The 21,060-nt window shown below is 40.9% G+C and overlaps 1 protein-coding gene across 1 annotated transcript in view; it reads left to right on the forward strand.

Moving 5' to 3' along the window:
* Window positions 1–21,060, forward strand: part of LOC139746814 (ionotropic receptor 21a-like) — a 179,106-nt gene that overhangs the window by 127,639 nt on the left and 30,407 nt on the right. The window contains exons 9-10 of the mRNA XM_071658394.1: window positions 6,510–6,819; window positions 10,335–10,493. Of these exons, the coding sequence (XP_071514495.1) occupies window positions 6,510–6,819; window positions 10,335–10,493 (469 nt within the window). The remainder of the gene's footprint in view (window positions 1–6,509; window positions 6,820–10,334; window positions 10,494–21,060) is intronic.

Here is a 21,060-nt window from a genome sequence, read left to right on the forward strand (position 1 = left end):
CAGATCCATAAATGCTACATACAAATTCATTGCTTTTCTAAGTATTTCTCACATACATTCTTCAAAGCAAACACCTGAACCACACATCCTCACTTCTGAAACCACACTGCCCTTCCCCAATCTGATGCTCTGTACATGCCTTCACCCTCTCAATCAATACCCTCCCATATGATTTCCCAGTAATACTCAACAAACCTATACCTCTGTAATTTGAGTACTCACTTTTATCCCCTTTCCTTTTGTACAATGGCACTGTGCAAGCATTTCGCCAATCCTCAGGCATCTCACCATAAGTCATACATACATTAGATAACCCTACCAACTAGTCAACAATACAGTTATCCCCTAATTTGATAAATTCCACGGCAATACCATCCAAACCCGCTGCCTTGCCAGCTTTCTTCTTCCGCAAAGCAATTAACTACCACTTCTCTGTTTACCAAATCATTTTCCCTAACCTTCTCACGTTGCACACCACCTCGACCAAAACACCCTATATCAGCCACTCTATCATCAAACACATTCAACAAACCTTCAAAATACTCACTCCATCTCCTTCTCACATCACCACTACTTGTTATCAACTCCCCATTAGCCCCCTTCACTGACGTTCCCATTTGTTCCCTTGTCTTACGCACTTAATTACATCCATCCAAAAGATCTTTTTTTATGGTGCTCTTTCAACCCAACTTTCATATGCCCTCTTCTTCACCTCTTCCACCTTTCTCTTGACCTGCTTATTTCTTTTACACAACTCCCAGTCATTTGCATCATCTCCTTGCAAAAATCGTCCAAATATATATATATATATATATATATATATATATATATATATATATATATATATATATATATATATATATATATATATATTTATCTATTTATTTATTTTATTTATTTTGCTTTGTCGCTGTCTCCCGCGTTAGCGAGGTAGCGCAAGGAAACAGACGAAAGAATGGCCCAACCCGCCCACATACACATGTATATACATACATGTCCACACACGCAAATATACATCCCTATACATCTCAATGTACACATATATATACACACACAGACATATACATATATACACATGTACACAATTCATACTGTCTTCCTTTATTTGTTCCCATCGCCACCTCGCCACACATGAAATAACAACCACCTTCCCCCTCATGTGTGCGAGGTAGCGCTAGGAAAAGACACCAAAGGTACCATTCGTTCACACTCAGTCTCTAGCTGTCATGTAATAATGCACCGAAACCACAGCTCCCTTTCCACATCCAGGCCCCAAACAACTTTCCATGGTTTACCCCAGACGCTTCACATGCCCTGGTTAAATCCATTGACAGCACGTCGACCCCGGTATACCACATCGTTCCAATTCACTCTATTCCTTGCACGCCTTTCACCCTCCTGTATGTTCAAGCCCCGATCACTCAAAATCTTTTTGGTGTGTTTCCTAGCGCTACCTCGCACACATGAAGGGGGGAGGGGGTTGTTATTTCATGTGTGGCGAGGTGGCGATGGGAACAAATAAAGGCAGACAGTATGAATTGTGTACATGTGTATATATGTATGTCTGTGTGTGTATATATATGTGTACATTGAGATGTATATTTGCGTGTGTGGACATGTATGTATATACATGTGTATGTGGGCGGGTTGGGCCATTCTTTCGTCTGTTTCCTTGCGCTACCTCGCTAACGCGGGAGACAGCGATAAAGCAAAATAAATAAAAATGATATATATATATATATATATATATATATATGTGTGTGTGTGTGTGTGTGTGTGTGTGTGTGTATTTCTATTTTTATTTTGCTTTGTCGCTGTCTCTACCCTTAGCGACGAAAAAGTGGCCAAACCCACCCACATACACATGTACATACATGCACGTCCACACACGCAAATATACATACCTATACATCTCAACGCATACATATATATACACACACAGTCATATACATATATACACATGTACATAATTCGTACTGTCTGCCTTTATTCATCCCCATCGCCAACCTGACACACATGAAATAACAATCCCCTCCCCCTTCTTGTGCGCGAAGTAGCGCTAGGAAGACAACAAATGCCCCATGTAATGTCATGTAATGTCATGTAATAATTCACCGACACCACAGCCCCCTTCCCACATCCAGGACCCACAGAACTTTCCATGGTTTACCCGAGACACTTCACATGCCCTGGCTCAATCCATTGACAGCACGTCGATCACCGGTATACCACATGATTCGAATTCACTCTATTATTCTTTGCACGCCTTTCACCCTCCTGCATGTTCAGGGCTCGATCACTCAAAATCTTTTTCACTACATCTTTTCACCTCCAATTTGGTCTCCCACTTCTCGTTCTCTCCACCTCCGACACATGTATCCTCTTTGTCAATCTTTCCTCACTCATTCTCTCCTTGTGTCCAAGCCATTTCAAAACACCCTCTTCTGCTCTCTCAACCACACTCTTAAATTACCTAACATCTCTCTTACCCTATTATTACTTACTCGATCAAACCACCTCACACCACATATTGTCCTCACACATCTCATTTCCAGCACATCCACCCTCCTGCGCACAACTCTATCCATAGCCCACGCCTCGCAACCATACAACATTGTTGGAACCACTATTCCTTCAAACATAGCTATTTTTGCTTTCCGAGATAATATTCTCGACTTCCACATATTTTTCAGGGCTCACAGAATTTTCGTCCCCTCTCCCACCCTATGATTCACTTCCGCTTCCATGGTTCCATCCGCTGCCAAATCTACTTCAGGTATCTAAAGCACTTCACTTTCTCCAGTTCTTCTCCATTCAACTTACCTTCCAACTGACTTGACCCTCAACCCTACTGTACCTGATAACCTTGCTCTTATTCACATTTACTTCCAACATTCTTCTTTCACACACTTTACCAAAGTCAGTCACCAGCTTCTGCAGTTTCTCACATGAATCAGCCACCACCGCTGTATCATCAGCGAACAACAACTGACTCACTTCCCAAACTCTCTCATCCACAACAGACTGCATACCTGCCCCTCTTTCCAAAACCCTCGCATTAACCTCCCTAACAACCCCATCCATAAACAAATTAAACAACCATGGAGACATCACACACCCCTGCCGTAAACCTACATTCACTGAGAACCAATAACTTTCCTCTCATCCTACACGTAGACATGCCTTACTTCCTCGATTAAAAGTTTTCACTGCTTCTAACAACTTTCCTCCCATACCATGTATTCTTAATACTTCCACAGAGTATCTCTATCAACTCTATCATATGCCTTCTCCAGATCCATAAATGCTACATACAAATCCATTTGCTTTTCTAAGTATTTCTCACATATATTCTTCAAAGCAAACACCTGATCCACACATCCTCTACCACTTCTGAAACCACCTTGCTCTTCCCCTATCTTATGCTTTGTACATGCCTTCACCCTCTCAATCAATACCCTTCCATATAATTTCCCAGGAATACTCAACGAACTTATACCTCTATAATTTGAGCACTCACCTTTGTCCCCTTTGCCTTTGTACAATGGCACAATGTAAGCATTCCGTCCAATCCTCAGCACCTCACCATTAATCATACATACATTAAATAACCTTACCAACTAGTCAAGAATGAAGTCACCCCCTTTTTTAGTTAATTCCACCGCAATGCCATCCAGACCCGCTGCCTTGCCGGCTTTCATCTTCCGCAAAGCTTTTGCTACCTCTTCTCTGTTTACCAAATCATCCTCCCTAACCCTCTCACTTTGCACACCACCTCGACCAAAACACCCTATATCTGCCACTCTATCATCAAACACATTCAACAAACCTTGAAAATGCTCACTCCATCTCGTTCTCACATCACCACTACTTGCTATCACCTCCCCATTAGCCCCCTTCACTGAAGTTCCCATTTGTTCCCTTGTCTTACGTACTTTATATACCTCCTTCGAAAACATCTTTTCATTTTCCCTAAATTTAATGACATTCTCTCACCCCAAGTGTCATTTGCCCCTGTTTTTCACCTCTTGCACCTTTCTCTTTACCTCCTGCCTCTTTCTTTTATACATCTCCCGGTCATTTGCATTATTTCCCCCTCAAAAATCGTCCAAATGCCTCTCTCTTTCTCTTTCACTAATAATCTTACTTCATCCCACTACTCACTACCCTTTCTAATCAACCTACCTCCCACGCTTCTCATGCCACAAGCATGTTTTGCTCAAGCCATCACTGATTCCCTAAATACATCCCATTCCTCCCCCACTCCCCTTACGTCCTTTGTTCTCATTTTTTTCCATTCTGTACTCAGTCTCTCCTGGCACTTCCACACAAAGTCTCCTTCCCATGCTCACTTACTCTCACCACTCTCTTCACCCCAACATTTTCTATTCTTTTCAGAAAATCTCTACAAATCTTCACCGCCTCCACAAGATAATGATCAGACATCCCTCCAGTTGCACCTCTCAGCACATTAACATCCAAAGTCTCTCTTTCGTACGCCTATCAATTAACACGTAATCCAATAATGCTCTCAGGCTATCTCTCCGACTTACATACGTATACTTATGTATATCTCTTTTTAAACCAGGTATTCCCAATCACCAGTCCTTTTTCAGCACATAAATCTACAAGCTCTTCACCATTTCCATTTACAACACTGAACACCCCATATATACCAATTATCCCTCAACTGCCACATTACTCACCTTTGCATTCAAATCACCCATCAGTATAACCCGGTCTAGTGCATCAAACCCACTAACACTCATTCATCTGCTCCCAAAACACTTGCCTCTCGTGATCTTTCTTCTCATGCCCAGGTGCATATACACCAACAATCACCCATCTGTCTCCATCAACCTTCAGCTTTAACCATATCCATCTAGAGTTTACTTTCTTACACTCTATCACATACTCCCACAACTCCTGTTTCAGGAGTAGTGCTACTCCTTCCCTTGCTCTTGTCCTCTCACTAACCCCTGACTTTACTCCCAAGACATTCCCAAACAACTCTCCTCCTTTACCCCTGAGTTTCGTTTCACTCAGAGCCAAAACATCCTGGTTCCTTTCCTCAAACATACTACCTATCTCTCCTTTTTTCTCATGTTGGTAACATCCACACACATTAAGACAACCCAATCTGAGCCTTCTAGGAGGATGAGCACTCCCCGCGTGACTCCTTCTTCTGTTTCCCCTTTTAGAAAGTTAAACTACAAGGAGGGGAGGGTTTCTAACCCCCCGCTCTCGTCCCCTTTAGTCGCCTTCTACGACAGGCAAGGAATGCTTGGTAAGTATTCCTTCTCCCCTATCCCCAGGGATAAAATATATATGCAGGAGGGTTTTTCCATTTAAATTTCCTCCAAATTGACTTTTCCCTTAACTCTACTGTACCTAGTAACCTCTTTTATATGAGGATGTGCTTAACTCTACGGAAACAGCTTTGCAATGACTTAGAGCATCATTGAAATTGAGATGGATTTTAGGGGATGCACTGAGATTCATGGACTGGTATACTGTGTTCATTGTTATGATAGACCTCAGTGCAGGAACTATGATAATGGTGACTAAGCTATGAAATCATTAATGTAAGATGGGATATAGGATTCCATCCAAGACAAGAAAGCCTCTGCTCTCCGTTCGGCAAAATATTATATATCCTGGCCAGCGAAGTAGTACCCTTCCCTGGAAGTCAGTAAAAAGACCGCGCAGGGATTTTTGCCGATCTCTCTCAAAGTGCCAAAGATAACGTTTCGAAAGGGAACACAGGGTGAAGAAGACCAATGTGAAGTGATATAGATAAAATTGTGTTTGAAGACCCTTAAAAAGACAGTGTGCATGTAGTAAAAGGAGAGAGAGAGAGAGAGAGAGAGAGAGAGAGAGAGAGAGAGAGAGAGAGAGAGAGAGAGAGAGAGAGAGAGAGAGAGAGAGAGAGAGAGAAATTGATTTAGAAGAGCTGTTATGGTCGGGAAGTTTTGTTCGTGCTTAATCATCTGCTCCAGATCGTTACAGAGGGTAAAGATATGGCCTCAGCTCCACCGGGATCATCCCGCGGAGAGCCAAATCATCATCTATTGTATACATCAAAATCCCTTGCATAAAGGATTTTAGCATGTAGGAGCTAGGAAAGCAATGTTTCGTAGCAATATTTCTATTTCTTTCGTCATGATGTCTGGAGAGTTTGAGGAAAAGATGGGTCAACTTCTTGATACATGTAGGAGCCTGTATATGTTCGCGGTAGTGAAATATATAGATTTCTGTTTTCTTAGATGGGATAGTCAGTACCAGCATGTGCCAAATTTTTGTATCCATGAAAGTTTGAGAAGCGTGTCTGCCAACAGAAAGTATATCAGACCAACGCAATTCCTGATGGAATTTTTCAAAACGTTTAGCTCACCTAAAACTTCCAGAAGTAATGATAATCTATTGGAAAAAAATTCTGCTTCTCATAAGATATCTTAAGTATGATATTGGGTATATATAGTCATCTTGCTCTGTAACGTTTTCAACAGTGGAGGTGAACGAAGAAACCTTCAGGACCTCAGCTTCAGCTGGTACTACGCCTTTGGTGTTCACTTTTGTGAGGCTCATGCTTCCCTTCCCCGCAATCCCGGCACTCAAGTCTTCGTCCAGTTCCTGTGGCTGTACACCATGATACTGACCATTAGCTACTCGGCTAATCTAAAGTCTTTCTTATTGGTGAAGAAGCAACCGACTGTGATGCAGACCTTCAAGGACCTGTATGAGTCAGGCCTCGATGTGGGGGCTTTAGGATGGCTATTTAGAGATGGATTTGCCAAATCAAGTGATCCCTACGTAAAGGTTAGTGAACATAAGTAACGTTAGCGAAGTCCACAACCTGGAACATTAACACGAACAATATTCTACGTCACACTACAATCAATGTTCCACATCACGCAAGGCTAAAATCGTGGCATATGGTGTCCCTGCATTTAGCAGGGAAAGGTGTACTGTTTCTTACGTAATACGCAAACTTTCGTTTTTTGTATTTTAGTATGTCACGTTTTCATAAATGCAACCATCCAAAGTGGTGGTGAGAAGGTGAGCTCCAATGTAACCGAACACAACACAGAGTTATTGATTTCATCATGTCCCTTGAATACTGAATTTGTGATATTCAGAAACATTAAGAGGTGGCGAGGTGGCGATGGGAATGAATAAAGGCAGACAGTGTGAATTGTGTGCATGGGTATATATGTATGTCTGTGTGTGTATATATATGTGTACATTGAGATGTATAGGTATGTATATTTGCGTGTGTGGACGTGTATGTATATACATGTGTATAGGGGTGGGTTGGGCCATTTCTTTCGTCTGTTTCCTTGCGCTACCTCGCAAACGCCGGAGACAGCGACAAAGCAAAATAATAATAAAAAATAATGATATATATATATATATATATATATATATATATATATATATCCCTGGGGATAGGGGAGAAAGAATACTTCCCACGTATTCCCTGCGTGTCGTAGAAGGCGACTAAAAGGAAAGGGAGCGGGGAGCTGGAAATCTACCCCACTCATTTTTTATTTTTTCTAATTTTCCAAGAGAAGGAACGGAGAAGGGGGCCGGGAGAGGATGTTTCCTCAGAGGCCGAGTCCTCTGTTCTTAACGCTACCTCGCTGAGGCGGGAAATGGCGAATAGTATAAAAAGAAAAAGATATATATATATATATATATATATATATATATATATATATATATATATATATATATATATATATATATATATATATATATATATATATATATATATGGACGATTTTTGCAGGGAAACAATGCAAATGAGTGGGAGAAACATAAAAGAAAGAGGCAGGAGATCAAGAGAAAGGTACAAGAGGTGAAAAAGAGGGCAAATAAGAGTTAGGGTGAGAGAATATCATTAAATTCTAGGGAGAAGAAATAGATGTTTTGGAAGGAGGTACATAGAGTGCGTAAGACAAGGGAGTAAATGGGAACTTCAGTGAATGGGGCTAATGGGGAGGTGATAACAAGTAGTGGTGATCTGAGAAGGAGATGGATGGAGTATTTTGAAGGTTTGTCGAATGTGTTTGATGATAGAGTGGCAGATATAGGGTGTTTTGGTCGAGGTGGTTTGCAAAGTGAGAGGGGTAGGGAGGATGATTTGGTAATCAGAGAAGAGGTAGTAAAAGCTTTTAGGAAGATGAAAGCCAGCAATGCAGTGGGTTTGGATGGTACTGCAGTGGAATTTATCAAGAAAAGGGGTGACTGTATTCTTGACTGGTTGGTAAGGTTATTTAATGAATGTATGATTCATGGTGAGGTGTGATGTGTCTACGGATTCGCGGAATGCTTGCATAGTGCCATTGTACAAAGTCAAAGGGGACAAAGGTGAGTGCTCATATTACAGAGGTATAAGTTTGTTGAGCATTCTTGGTAAATTATATGGGACGGGTATTGATTGAGAGGGTGAAGACATGTACAGAGCATCAGATTGGGGAAGAGCAGTGTGGTTTCAGAAGTGTTAGAGGATGTGTGGATCAGGTGTTTGCTTTGAAGAATGTATGTGAGAAATACTTAGAAAAGCAAATGGATTTGTATGTAGCATTTATGGATCTGGAGAAAGCATATGACAGAGTTGATAGAGATGCTCTGTGGAAGGTATTAAGAATATATGGTGTGGGACGCAAGTTGTTAGAAGCAGTGAAAAGTTTTTATCGAGGATGTAAGGCATGTGTGCGTGTAGGAAGAGAGGGAAGTGATTGGTTCTCAGTGAATGTAGGTTTGCGGCAGGGGTGTGTGATGCCTCAATTGTTCTTTAATTTGTCTATGGATGGGGTTGTTAGGGAGGTGAATGCAAGAGTTTTGGAAAGAGGGGCAAGTATGCAGTCTGTTGTGGATGAGAGAGCTTGGAAAGTGAGTCAGTTGTTGTTCGCTGATGATACAGCGCTGGTGGCTGATTCAAGTGAGAAACTGCAGAAGCTGGTGATTGAGTTTGGCAAAGAGTGTGAAAGAAGAGAGTTGAGAGTCAATGTGAATAAGAGCAAGGTTATTAGGTACAGTAGTGTTGAGGGTCAAGTCTATTGGGAGGTAAGTGTGAATGCAGAAAAACTGGAGGAAGTTAAGTGTTTTAGATATCTGGTAGTGGATTTGGCAGCGGATGGAACCATGGAAGCGGAAGTGAATCATAGGATGGGGGAGGGGGCGAAAATTCTGGGAGCCTTGAAGAATATTTGTAAGTCGAGAACATTGTCTCGGAAAGCAAAAATGGGTATGTTTGAAGGAATAATGGTTCCAACAATGTTGTATGGTTGCGAGGCGTGGGCTATGGATAGAGTTGTGCGCAGGAGGGTGGATGTCCTGGAAATGAGATGTTTGAGGACAATATGTGGTGTGAGGTGGTTTGATCGAGTAAGTAATAATAAGGTAAAAGAGATGTGTGGTAATAGAAAGAGTGTGGTTGAGAGAGCAGAAGAGGGTGTTTTGAAATGGTTTGGTCATATGCAGAGAATGAGTGAGGAAAGATTGACCAAGAGGATATATGTGTCAGAGGTGGAGGGAACGAGGAAAAGCGGGAGACCGAACTAGAGGTGGAAAGATGGAGTGAAAAAGATTTTGAGTGATCGGGGCCTGAACACGCAGGAGGGTGAAAGGCGTGCAAGGAATAGAGTGAATTGGAACGATGTGGTATACCGGGGTTGACGTGATGTCAATGGATTCAACCAGGGCATGTGAAGCGTCTGAGATAAACCATAGAAAGTTCTGTGTGGTCTGGATGTCGAAAGGGAGCTGTGGTTTCGGGGCATTCTTACATGACAGCTGGAGACTGAGTGTGAACGAATGGGGCCTTTGTTGTCTTCCTTGTGTTACATCGCACACATGAGGGAGGAGAGGGGGGCTATTTATCACTGAGTGAACTGGATTCGAATATAGTCTAGTCCAGCGTGCTGCCCGTTCGTATATAATGGGACAAAAGCTTTTCATCTCTAAGCAGTTTATGGCACAGTGAGACTCATTAACTCACGTAACCTTTAGAGTTATTGTAATTTCTCTGGCACACAAGCTATATGATGAAATAAATAATCATCAAGCAACAAGATGAAGCTTTTATACATAGCCTATACTCTTCACCGCAAGTGTGTGTGTGTCTGTGTGTCTATTTTTTTTTTGTCTGTTTATAGAAGATTATATATATACATATATATATATATATATATATATATATATATATATATATATATATATATATATATATATATATATATATATATATATTATGATAAAAGTTGGAAGAATGAAGGCTTTCAAGTGATTAAATCTAAGTATAGTAACCTTCTTCTCTACATTCACAGGCCCTGGCAAAAGTCTACAGATATTATGATAGCATTGAAAAAATTTTTCCAGTCGTTGAGGAAGGGAGGTCGGTTTACCTCGGAAACTGCATCACTATGGAATATCTCGTGAAGAACAGATTCACCAGGAAAGGTGTCTCCAAATTCAGGATAATGAAGGTCAGTTCAGCATCTTCCTTATAAATTCGCTATGATCTTCATTTCTTGTATCTGAGTAGTAAAGAAAGCTGAGTTGGTTCGAGTTTCATTTCTTTATATGCGGATCAACCAAAATTCCAGCCGATAATCAACCGCTGAGCTTTATTATGTGCGATACACCTTGATACTCTTTAAAGCGTATCATTACTGTAAAAGGAGTGATGTTAAAACAAATGCTATGTTTTATTTGAAATAAAGTTAAAACAACTTTTTTGGGTGTCTTTTGAAATCAGAAAGTATATTTCCCTCCAGAAAGCACGTGTTCATTGGCTTTTGTAGAGATAAGAGGTGTTTTTTTTTTTTATACCAACGTTCTGGATGTGGAAAGGGAGCTGTGGTTTCGGTGCATTATACGTGACAGCTAGAGACTGAGCGTGAACGAATATGGCCTTAGTTGTCTTTTCCTAGCGCTACCTCGCTCACATCCGGGAGGAAGGGGTTGTCATTTCATGTGTGTCGGTGTGGCGACGGGAATGAATCAAGGCAGGAAGTAAATGTGTATATATGTGTATGTCTGTTTATGTATATATATATATATATATATATATATATATATATATATATATATATATATATATATATATATATATATATGTATACGTTAAAATGTATAGGTATGTATATGTGCGTGTGTAGACATGTATGTATATACATGTGTATGTTGGTAGGTTGGGCCATTCTTTCGTCTGTTTCCTTGCGCTACCTCACTAACGTGGGAGACAGCGACAAAGTATAATAAAAAAGAAATATACATATATATATATATATATATATATATATATATATATATTCCTATGAGTCCACAGGGGAAAATGAAACACGATAAGTTCCCAAATGCACTTTCGTGCAATAATCACAACATCAGGGAAGACTCAAGAGTGAAATATAGCAGTCACTTGATATACAACGAAGAAACGTAGCTAGGACGCCATTTGATAAACAATCGAGTGGCCAAGACAGACAACTAGTGTATCATAAACTTATTATATGGTCAAGAAGGTGAATTGCTTGCAAATCTAATCAACAATAAAGTTATCCAGATTTTATAAACCTTCACTAATGTTAAGTTTATAATTCTTTGTGTATTCAACAATAGACGATTCATTGATATTTCTCGTGGAACTGGAGTTCTAGTTTATGACTATGATGGCATTATTCCAGTCAATACAATGATCATAGTTTTTAAGATGCTGGAACAAGGCATTACATTCTTGTCCCGCTATTATGCTATATCTATGTTGCTTTAGTCTATCAGAAAGAACCTTACCAGTCAGCCCAACCTAAAACTTATCACAATTTCTACATGCCACTTTATTGATGCACATAGGAGAATTTTCTGGTAAGTTCCTAATCAAGATATTCATTATAGCATTATTGTTGCTGAAGGCAACATGTACATTAAAGGATTTAAGCAACATGGGAAGTAAAGTAAAATCATTATTTAAAGGGAGAACTAAAAGTATCTTGGTGTCAATGGGAGATTTGGTCACAACTCTATAAAATGATTTCTTTGCTAACTTAAAGGATCTATCAATGGAAGATCTAGGCTACTTCAACTTAATTCCAATAGAATATATCTTCTTAAACTCATCATCAATATACTCTGGATTGCATATACGTAATGCCTTAAGAAACATAGATTGAAACGATGATAATCTAACCTTGTCACTTTAAGATGAGCAATGATGGATATATGAACATACATGTATGAGCAGAAGAGGGTGTATTGAAATGGTTTAGTCACATGAAAAGAATAGGTGAGGAAAGATTGACAAAGAGGATATATGTGTCAGAGGTGGAGGGAACGAGAAGTGGGAGACCAAATTGGAGGTGGAAGGATGAGGTGAAAAAGATTTTGATTGATCTGTGCCTGAACATACAGGAGGGTGAAAGGCGTGCAAGGAATAGAGTGAACTGGAACGTTTTGGTATACCGAGATCGACGTGCATTGAACCAGGACCATGTATAATGCACCGAAACCACAGCTCCCTTTCCATATCCAGGCCACACAAAATCTCCCATGGAATACCCCTGACGCCTCCCATGCCCTGGTTCAATCCAATGAGAGCACATCGACCCAAGTATACTACATCGTTCCAATTCACTCTACTCCTTTCACGCCTTTCACCTTCCTGTATGTTCAGGCTCCGATCGCTTAGAATCTTTTTCATTCCATTTTTCCACCGCAAATTTGGTCTCCCGCTTCTCCTCGTTCCCTCTACCTCTGACACATATATCCTCTTTGTCAATCTTTCCTCACCCATTCTCTTCATGTTCTCTCAACTCTTCTGTTCTCTCAACCACACTCTTTTTATTACCACATATCTCTCTTACCCTTTCATTACTTACTCGATCAAACCACCTCACACCACATATTGTCCTCAAACATCTCATTTCCAGCACATCCATTATCCTCCGCGTAACCCTATCTATAGCCCACGCCTCGCAACCATACAACATTGTTGGAACCACTATTCCTTCAAACATACCCATTTTTGCTCTCCGAGATAACGTTCTCGTCTTCCACACATTCTTTAACGCTCCCAGAACCTTCGCCCCCCCCCACCCTATGATTCACTTCCCCTTCCATGGTTCCATCCGCTGGTAAATCCACTCCCAGATATCTAAAACACTTCACTTCCTTTAGTTTTTCACCATTCAAACTTGCCTCTCAATTAATCTGTCTCTCAACACTACTGAACCTAATAACCTTGCTCTTATTCACATTTACTCTCAGCTTTCTTGTTTCACACACTTTACCAAACTCAGTCACCAACTTCTGCAGTTTCTTACCCGAATCAGCCACCAGCGCTGTCTCATCTGCGAACAACTGACTCACTTCCCAAGCCCTCTCCTCCACAACAGACTGTATACTTGCGCCTCTCTCCAGAACTCTTACATTCACCTCCCTAAGCACTCACCTCCCTAAGGTACATTCATGCCACTGAATAAGAAAATGACCTTCATTTCTCTCTAACAGTTCTAGCCTTTGAGATATTGCACTTATCACTAAATGTACCTCTCATGAGCTCATTCTAAGTGGAGCTTGGAATAAGTGCTTCTACATAATGGCATCAAATATTGATTACTCCTAATTGGTTAATCAACTAAAATGACTGAACAGCAGGACACAATCGTCATGGTCTTACACAAGATATCATACCACCATCACCAATGGCTAATCTGTGTGGATCTTAAGATGGTGACTTTTTTCGTGGGTCAGCAGTGTGGATACACCAAGTAGCCCTGCTTTATCTGTCTCTGGAATGGTAGAGCTAAGGATGAGCACTGGGTGAAAAAAAATGGCCTCAGAGAGAAAACATGGCGGTTGGAGAAAAGAATGTAATCTCAGAACCCTTAGTTGACAGAGATAAGATCATTTTACCACCACTGCACATCAAACTAGGTTTAATGAAACAGTTTGTGAAGGCTTTGAACAGAAACGGGAATACTTTGACTACATATGCAGAAAATTTCCATCTCTGAGCATGGAGAAGCTGAAGGCAAGTATTTTCCACGGGTTCGCAAATCAAGAAACTCATGAAAGACCCACATTTCCAAGATTCAGTGAAAAATGCTGGGGTAGATGCATGGTCTTCGTTCACTCTGGTTGTAAGGACATTTCTTGGAAACCTAAAAGCAGATTACTACTCTGAACTAGTGGAGAACATGCTCTCTTCTCTCCGTCGACTTGGCTGTAAAATTAGCATCAAAGTGCAGCGAATGCAACCATTGAAGTGGAAGTAAGTCATTGGGTGGGGAAGGGGGCGAAGGCTCTGGTAACGATGAAGAATGTGTGAAAAGAGAAAACTTTATCTCGGAGAAAGAAAATGGGTATGTTTGAAAGAAAAGTAGTTCCAACAATATCAAATGGTTGCGAGGCATATGCTACTGATAGGTTTGCATGGAGGAGGGTGGATGTATTAGAAATGAAATGTTTGATGGACAATACATGGTGTGAAGTGGTCTGATCGAGTAAGCAATGGAAGGGCAAGAGGGATGTATGGTAATAAAAGGAGTGTGTTTGGGAGAGCAGAAGAGGGTGTGTTGAAATGGTTTGGACATATGGAGAAAATGGGTGAGGAAAGGCTAACAAAGAGCATATATGTGTCAGAAGTAAAAGGAACAAGGAAAAGCGGAGACCAAATTGGAGGTGGAAGGATAGAGTAAAAAAGATTTTGAGCTTCTGGACCTGAGCATCCAAGGGGGGGTGAGAGGCGTGCAGGGAATAGAGCGAATTGTAACGATATGATATATGGATGTCGACGTGTCAATGGACTGAACCGTGGAAAGGTGTGTGGGCCTGGGCGTGGATAGGGAGTTGAGGTTTTGGTGCGTTACACATGACAGCAAGAAACTGAGTATAAACGAATGTTTTCTTCTTTTTGTTTTTGTCTGTTTTCCTGGCATGAGTGAAAGTGATAAATCACCAATAGAAATATCAAGAGAATTGGAAATTACCAGAGACATGGTCGGTCTACCTGTGGTTACGAAGATGGCAGGAAGAAGGCAGCGGTTTACGTGATCATGAGAGAACAGGACGACCACGTGCGACAACTGCACGTGAGGATCAGGTCATCAGAGATGCTTCTGACGGAGACCATTTCCAGAATGCTGTTGACATTACCAAAATTTTGCACATCAATGTTTCAGCACAAACAGTACAACGACGACTGCATGGTGCCATACACCATAGAATACCTGCTAATAATGAAACACTAACTGACAAGCATCGTGAAGGACGACTCACCTTTGCAAGGCAGCACATCAACAACGACATGGACCAGTGGGGACGTTCCATATTTAGTGACGAAAAGACATTTTCTTCAACAACCCATGGTAAACAATATTGTTGGCGGCAATATGATACAAGATATGTGCGTGAAAACATATAGGAAACTGTGAAAAGTGGTCCTGTGACGTATAATGTTTGGGGGTGGATGTTCATGCACGGCGTTGGAGAAATCACACCTATACATGGACGGTTCAGAGCTGACCAATACCTAGAAATCCTCGAGGCAGTTATGCTACCGTCAGTGCGAGCATTTGCGTTTCCCTATTCAGAATGATTCATCTTAATGCACAACCGATCCCCCATCCACAAGGCTCGAGTAATGCAACGCTGGTTCGCTGAACATCAAGACATCCAACTATTAGACTGGCCAAGTAAAGCCTGTGATTGCAATCCCAGTGATGATTCTTGGGCAAACGTAGTGAGTACGTGGGAACCTGGTGCAGAGAGAACTTCACAAACCTTGCTACAGCACACAAACCAGGAGTGAGAAGTATATAAGAGAAAGCCAGAAATAATCAGACGACAGGTATAATCAATGCCGAAACGCTTGCAGAATGTGACCGACCATGAGGGAGGATGGACAGAATATAGTTATGTTAGTGTGTGTTTGTAGTTGGATATTCACTGCTGTTACATGTTACTCATGTGTCACTGTGATCTGATCTACGTATTAATAGTATCTTATGTAATATAGATGACTTATCAGATGAATGTAAAGTGTCTACAATAGTTTGTATGTAATATTGTAGACAACTCTGCATTCGTTTCCTTCATCCAATAATAAAGGTTTTCAAACTATGAATATTGAAATACTGCAATGTATAATTACATACCGTACTTTAGCCTTTAACTTTCATTATGGACATATTACATTTTCTTCACGTGAAGTCACCTTAACGCCTAACTTAGAAATACATAATGTTTCAACAACGTCAGGAAATACACCAGGACAGTGACAACCTGACCATGTAGTTAGCTTTACAGGAATTAGTCTACATCTTATTTTGAGTTTATTTGTTATGACACTGTAATATGTGTGACTTGCGTGGTGTAATACTAGCACATCATAACACATAGTGACAAACGTCATACATCTATTGCCTACTGATCATCCCGACATTCAACTAGCCTGTTATTAGGGAGGAGTTGCCACTTTTTTATTTTGATTATGTATTACATTATATGTTGGTTGAATCGTCTGTCACTGGTTTCAGGACTATAGTGTTACATCCATGTGGTAGTCAGTATCTTTGAATATTCATTGCTGTTTCATTTCATCCTTCTGAGCATGTATCGCGAAAGTGGTTGCCTTTTGCTTAGGGTTATTATCGGCGTAAAACCTGATAGCATTCTCCCCATTCCCTCCTCCTCTTTCCTACCTCTCTGTGTGTAATCATCTTTTTCATATACATTTATATCAGACTTGTGTTGTCAGCTTGTTTGTGGCACCTACAGATTTAAAGAACTGTAATGTCATTACGATCAGGTATCACTACATCAACTGTACCCAGCACTGAGAAGTACCCACCCTCGTCACAACGCCACACTTCTGTCTTCCTCACCAGACCCCACCCGAGATCGTCTGCCTCCTCCTGTTCTACATAGTTAAACAAATAATTCTGTCACTTATCCAGCGTTGCCTCTTTTTGTACAAATAGGACATTAATACACAACATAGGGATAAATACAAGTTCTACATCATATATCGTCCGGCTATAACTAGATAGTAGATAGATCATTTCTTATGCCAGAGTTTCACATATATGGTCGCAGGCCCTCACTTATTGTCACATTGTTTCGTCCGCTATTCTTGTAGTTTTACATGCTTGGTATATATTTCTAAAGTATTACACCTATCCTCCAATATATTTGACACGTCAGTATTATGCATGCTCTTTATAGAGGTTTCGAATGGATTACCTAAATGTTGACAAATTCGTAACTGTAGTATTGTCTGTGAATACAGAAAGCATTCAGTAGCAATAAACAAGTATCACTGTCCTTTATATATACACTTTTGGAACCATGAATAAATACTACAATTATTATATGTTTACAACATCTGCCAGACGGCAGGTTTCACAAACGGTGTTCGGGGAATTTTGCATGTAGGGTTATATGTATATGACTCTTATGTTTATGCATATATATATATATATATATATATATATATATATATATATATATATATATATATATATTTTTTTTATTTTGCTTTGTCGCTGTCTCCCGCGTTTGCGAGGTAGCGCAAGGAAACAGACGAAGGAAATGGCCCAACCCACCACCATACACAATGTATAAACATACGTGTCCGCACACGCAAATATACATACCTATACATCTCAATGTACACATATATATACACACAGAGACACATACATATACACCCAAGCACACAATTCACACTGTCTGCCTTTATTCATTCCCATCGCCACCTCGCCACACATGGAATACCATCCCCTCCCCCCTCATGTGTGCGAGGTAGCACTAGGAAAAGACAACGAAGGCCCCATTCGTTCACACTCAGTCTCTAGCTGTCATGCAATAATGCCCGAAACCACAGCTCCCTTTCCACATCCAGGCCCCACAGAACTTTCCAAGGTTTACCCCAGACGCTTCACATGCCCTGATTCAATCCACTGACAGCACGTCAACCCTGGTATACCAAATCGATCCAATTCACTCTATTCATTGCCCTCCTTTCACCCTCCTGCATGTTCAGGCTCCGACCACTCAAAATCTTTTTCACTCCATCTTTCCACCTCCAATTTGGTCTTCCACTTCTCCTCGTTCCCTCCACCTCTGACACATATATCCTCTTGGTCAATCTTTCCTCACTCATTTTCTCCATGTGCCCAAACCATTTCAAAACACCCTCTTCTGCTCTCTCAACCACGCTCTTCTTATTTCCACACATCTCTTTTACCCTTACATTACTTACCCGATCAAACCACCTCGCACCACACATTGTCCTCAAACATCTCATTTCCAGCACATCCATCCTCCTGCGCACAACTCTATCCATAGCCCACGCCTCGCAACCATACAACATTGTTGGAACCACTATTCCTTCAAACATACCCATTTTTGCTTTCCGAGATAATGTTCTCGACTTCCAAACATTCTTCAAGGCTCCCAGGATTTTCGCCCCCTCCCCCACCCTATGGTTCACTTTCGCTTCCATGGTTCCATCCGCTGACAGATCCACTCCCAGATATCTAAAACATTTTACTTCCTCCAGTTTTTCTCCATTCAAACTTACCTCCCAATTGACTTGACCCGCAACCCTACTGTACCTAATAACCTTCCTCTTATTCACATTTACTCTTAACTTTCTTCCTTCACACACTTTACCAAACTCAGTCACCAGCTTCTGCAGTTTCTCACATGAATCAGCCACCAGCGCAGTATCATCAGCGAACAACAACTGACGCACTTCCCAAGCTCTCTCATCCACAACAGACTTCATACTTGCCCCTCTTTCCAAAACTTTGCATTCACCTCCCTAACAACCCCATCCATAAACAAATTAAACAACCATGGAGACATCACACACCCCTGCCACAAACCAACATTCACTGGGAACCAATCACTTTCCTCTCTTCCTACACGTACACATGCCTTACATCCTCGATAAAAACTTTTCACTGCTTCTAACAACTTGCCTCCCACACCATATATTCTTAATACCTATATATATATATATATATATATATATATATATATATATATATATATATATATATATATATATATATATATATATATACATATGTATATATATATATATATATATATATATATATATATATATATATATATATATATATATATATATATATATTTTTTTTTTTTTTTGTCGCTGTCTCTCGCGTTTGCGAGGTAGCGCAAGGAAACAGACGAAAGAAATGGCCCAACCCACCCCCATTCACATGTATATACATACGTCCACACACGCAAAATATACATACCTACACAGCTTTCCATGGTTTACCCCAGACGCTTCAAATGCCCCGATTCAATCCACTGACAGCACGTCAACCCCGGTATACCACATCGCTCCAATTCACTCTATTCCTTGCCCTCCTTTCACCCTCCTGCATGTTCAGGCCCCGATCACACAAAATCTTTTTCACTCCATCTTTCCACCTCCAATTTGGTCTCCCTCTTCTCCTCGTTCACTTCACCTCCGACACATATATCCTCTTGGTCAATCTTTCCTCACTCATTCTCTCCATGTGCCCAAACCATTTCAAAACACCCTCTTCTGCTCTCTCAACCACGCTCTTTTTATTTCCACACATCTCTCTTACCCTTACGTTACTTACTCGATCAAACCACCTCACACCACACATTGTCCTCAAACATCTCATTTCCAACACATCCATCATCCTGCGCACAACTCTATCCATAGCCCACGCCTCGCAACCATACAACATTGTTGGAACCACTATTCCTTCAAACATACCCATTTTTGCTTTCCGAGATAATGTTCTCGACTTCCACACATTCTTCAAGGCTCCCAGAATTTTCGCCCCCTCCCCCACCCTATGATCCACTTCCGCTTCCATGGTTCCATCCTCTGCCAGATCTACTCCCAGATATCTAAAACACTTCAATTCCTCCAGTTTTTCTCCATTCAAACTCACCTCCCAATTGACTTGACCCTCAACCCTACTGAACCTAATAACCTTGCTTTTATTCACATTTACTCTTAACTTTCTTCTTTCACACACTTTACCAAACTCAGTCACCAGCTTCCGCAGTTTCTCACATGAATCAGCCACCAGCGCTGTATCATCAGCGAACAACAATACCATGTATGTGTATATATATATATATATATATATATATATATATATATATGTATGTGAGAAATACTTAGAAAAGCAAATGGATTTGTATGTAGCATTTATGGATCTGGAGAAGGCATATGATAGAGTTGATAGAGATGCTCTGTGGAAGGTATTAAGAATATATGGTGTGGGAGGCAAGTTGTTAGAAGCAGTGAAAAGTTTTTATCGAGGATGTAAGGCATGTGTACGTGTAGGAAGAGAGGAAAGTGATTGGTTCTCAGTGAATGTAGGTTTGCGGCAGGGGTGTGTGATGTCTCCATGGTTGTTTAATTTGTTTATGGATGGGGTTGTTAGGGAGGTGAATGCAAGAGTTTTCGAAAGAGGGGCAAGTATGAAGTCTGTTGGGGATGAGAGAGCTTGGGAAGTGAGTCAGTTGTTGTTCGCTGATGATACAGCGCTGGTGGCTGATTCATGTGAGAAACTGCGGAAGCTGGTGACTGAGTTTGGTAAAGTGTGTGAAAGAAGAAAGTTAAGAGTAAATGTGAATAAAAGCAAGGTTATTAGGTTCAGTAGGGTTGAGGGTCAAGTCAATTGGGAGGTGAGTTTGAATGGAGAAAAACTGGAGGAAGTGAAGTGTTTTAGATATCTGGGAGTGGATCTGGCAGCGGATGGAACCATGGAAGCGGAAGTGGATCATAGGGTGGGGGAGGGGGCGAAAATTCTGGGAGCCTTGAAGAATGTGTGGAAGTCGAGAACATTATCTCGGAAAGCAAAAATGGTATGTTTGAAGGAATAGTGGTTCCAACAATGTTGTATGGTTGCGAGGCGTGGACTATGGATAGAGTTGTGCGCAGGAGGTTGGATGTGCTGGAAATGAGATGTTTGAGGACAATGTGTGGTGTGAGGTGGTTTGATCGAGTAAGTAACGTAAGGGTAA

This window comes from Panulirus ornatus, chromosome 5 (assembly GCF_036320965.1).
Source record: "Panulirus ornatus isolate Po-2019 chromosome 5, ASM3632096v1, whole genome shotgun sequence".
Classification (NCBI taxonomy): Eukaryota; Metazoa; Arthropoda; class Malacostraca; order Decapoda; family Palinuridae; genus Panulirus; species Panulirus ornatus.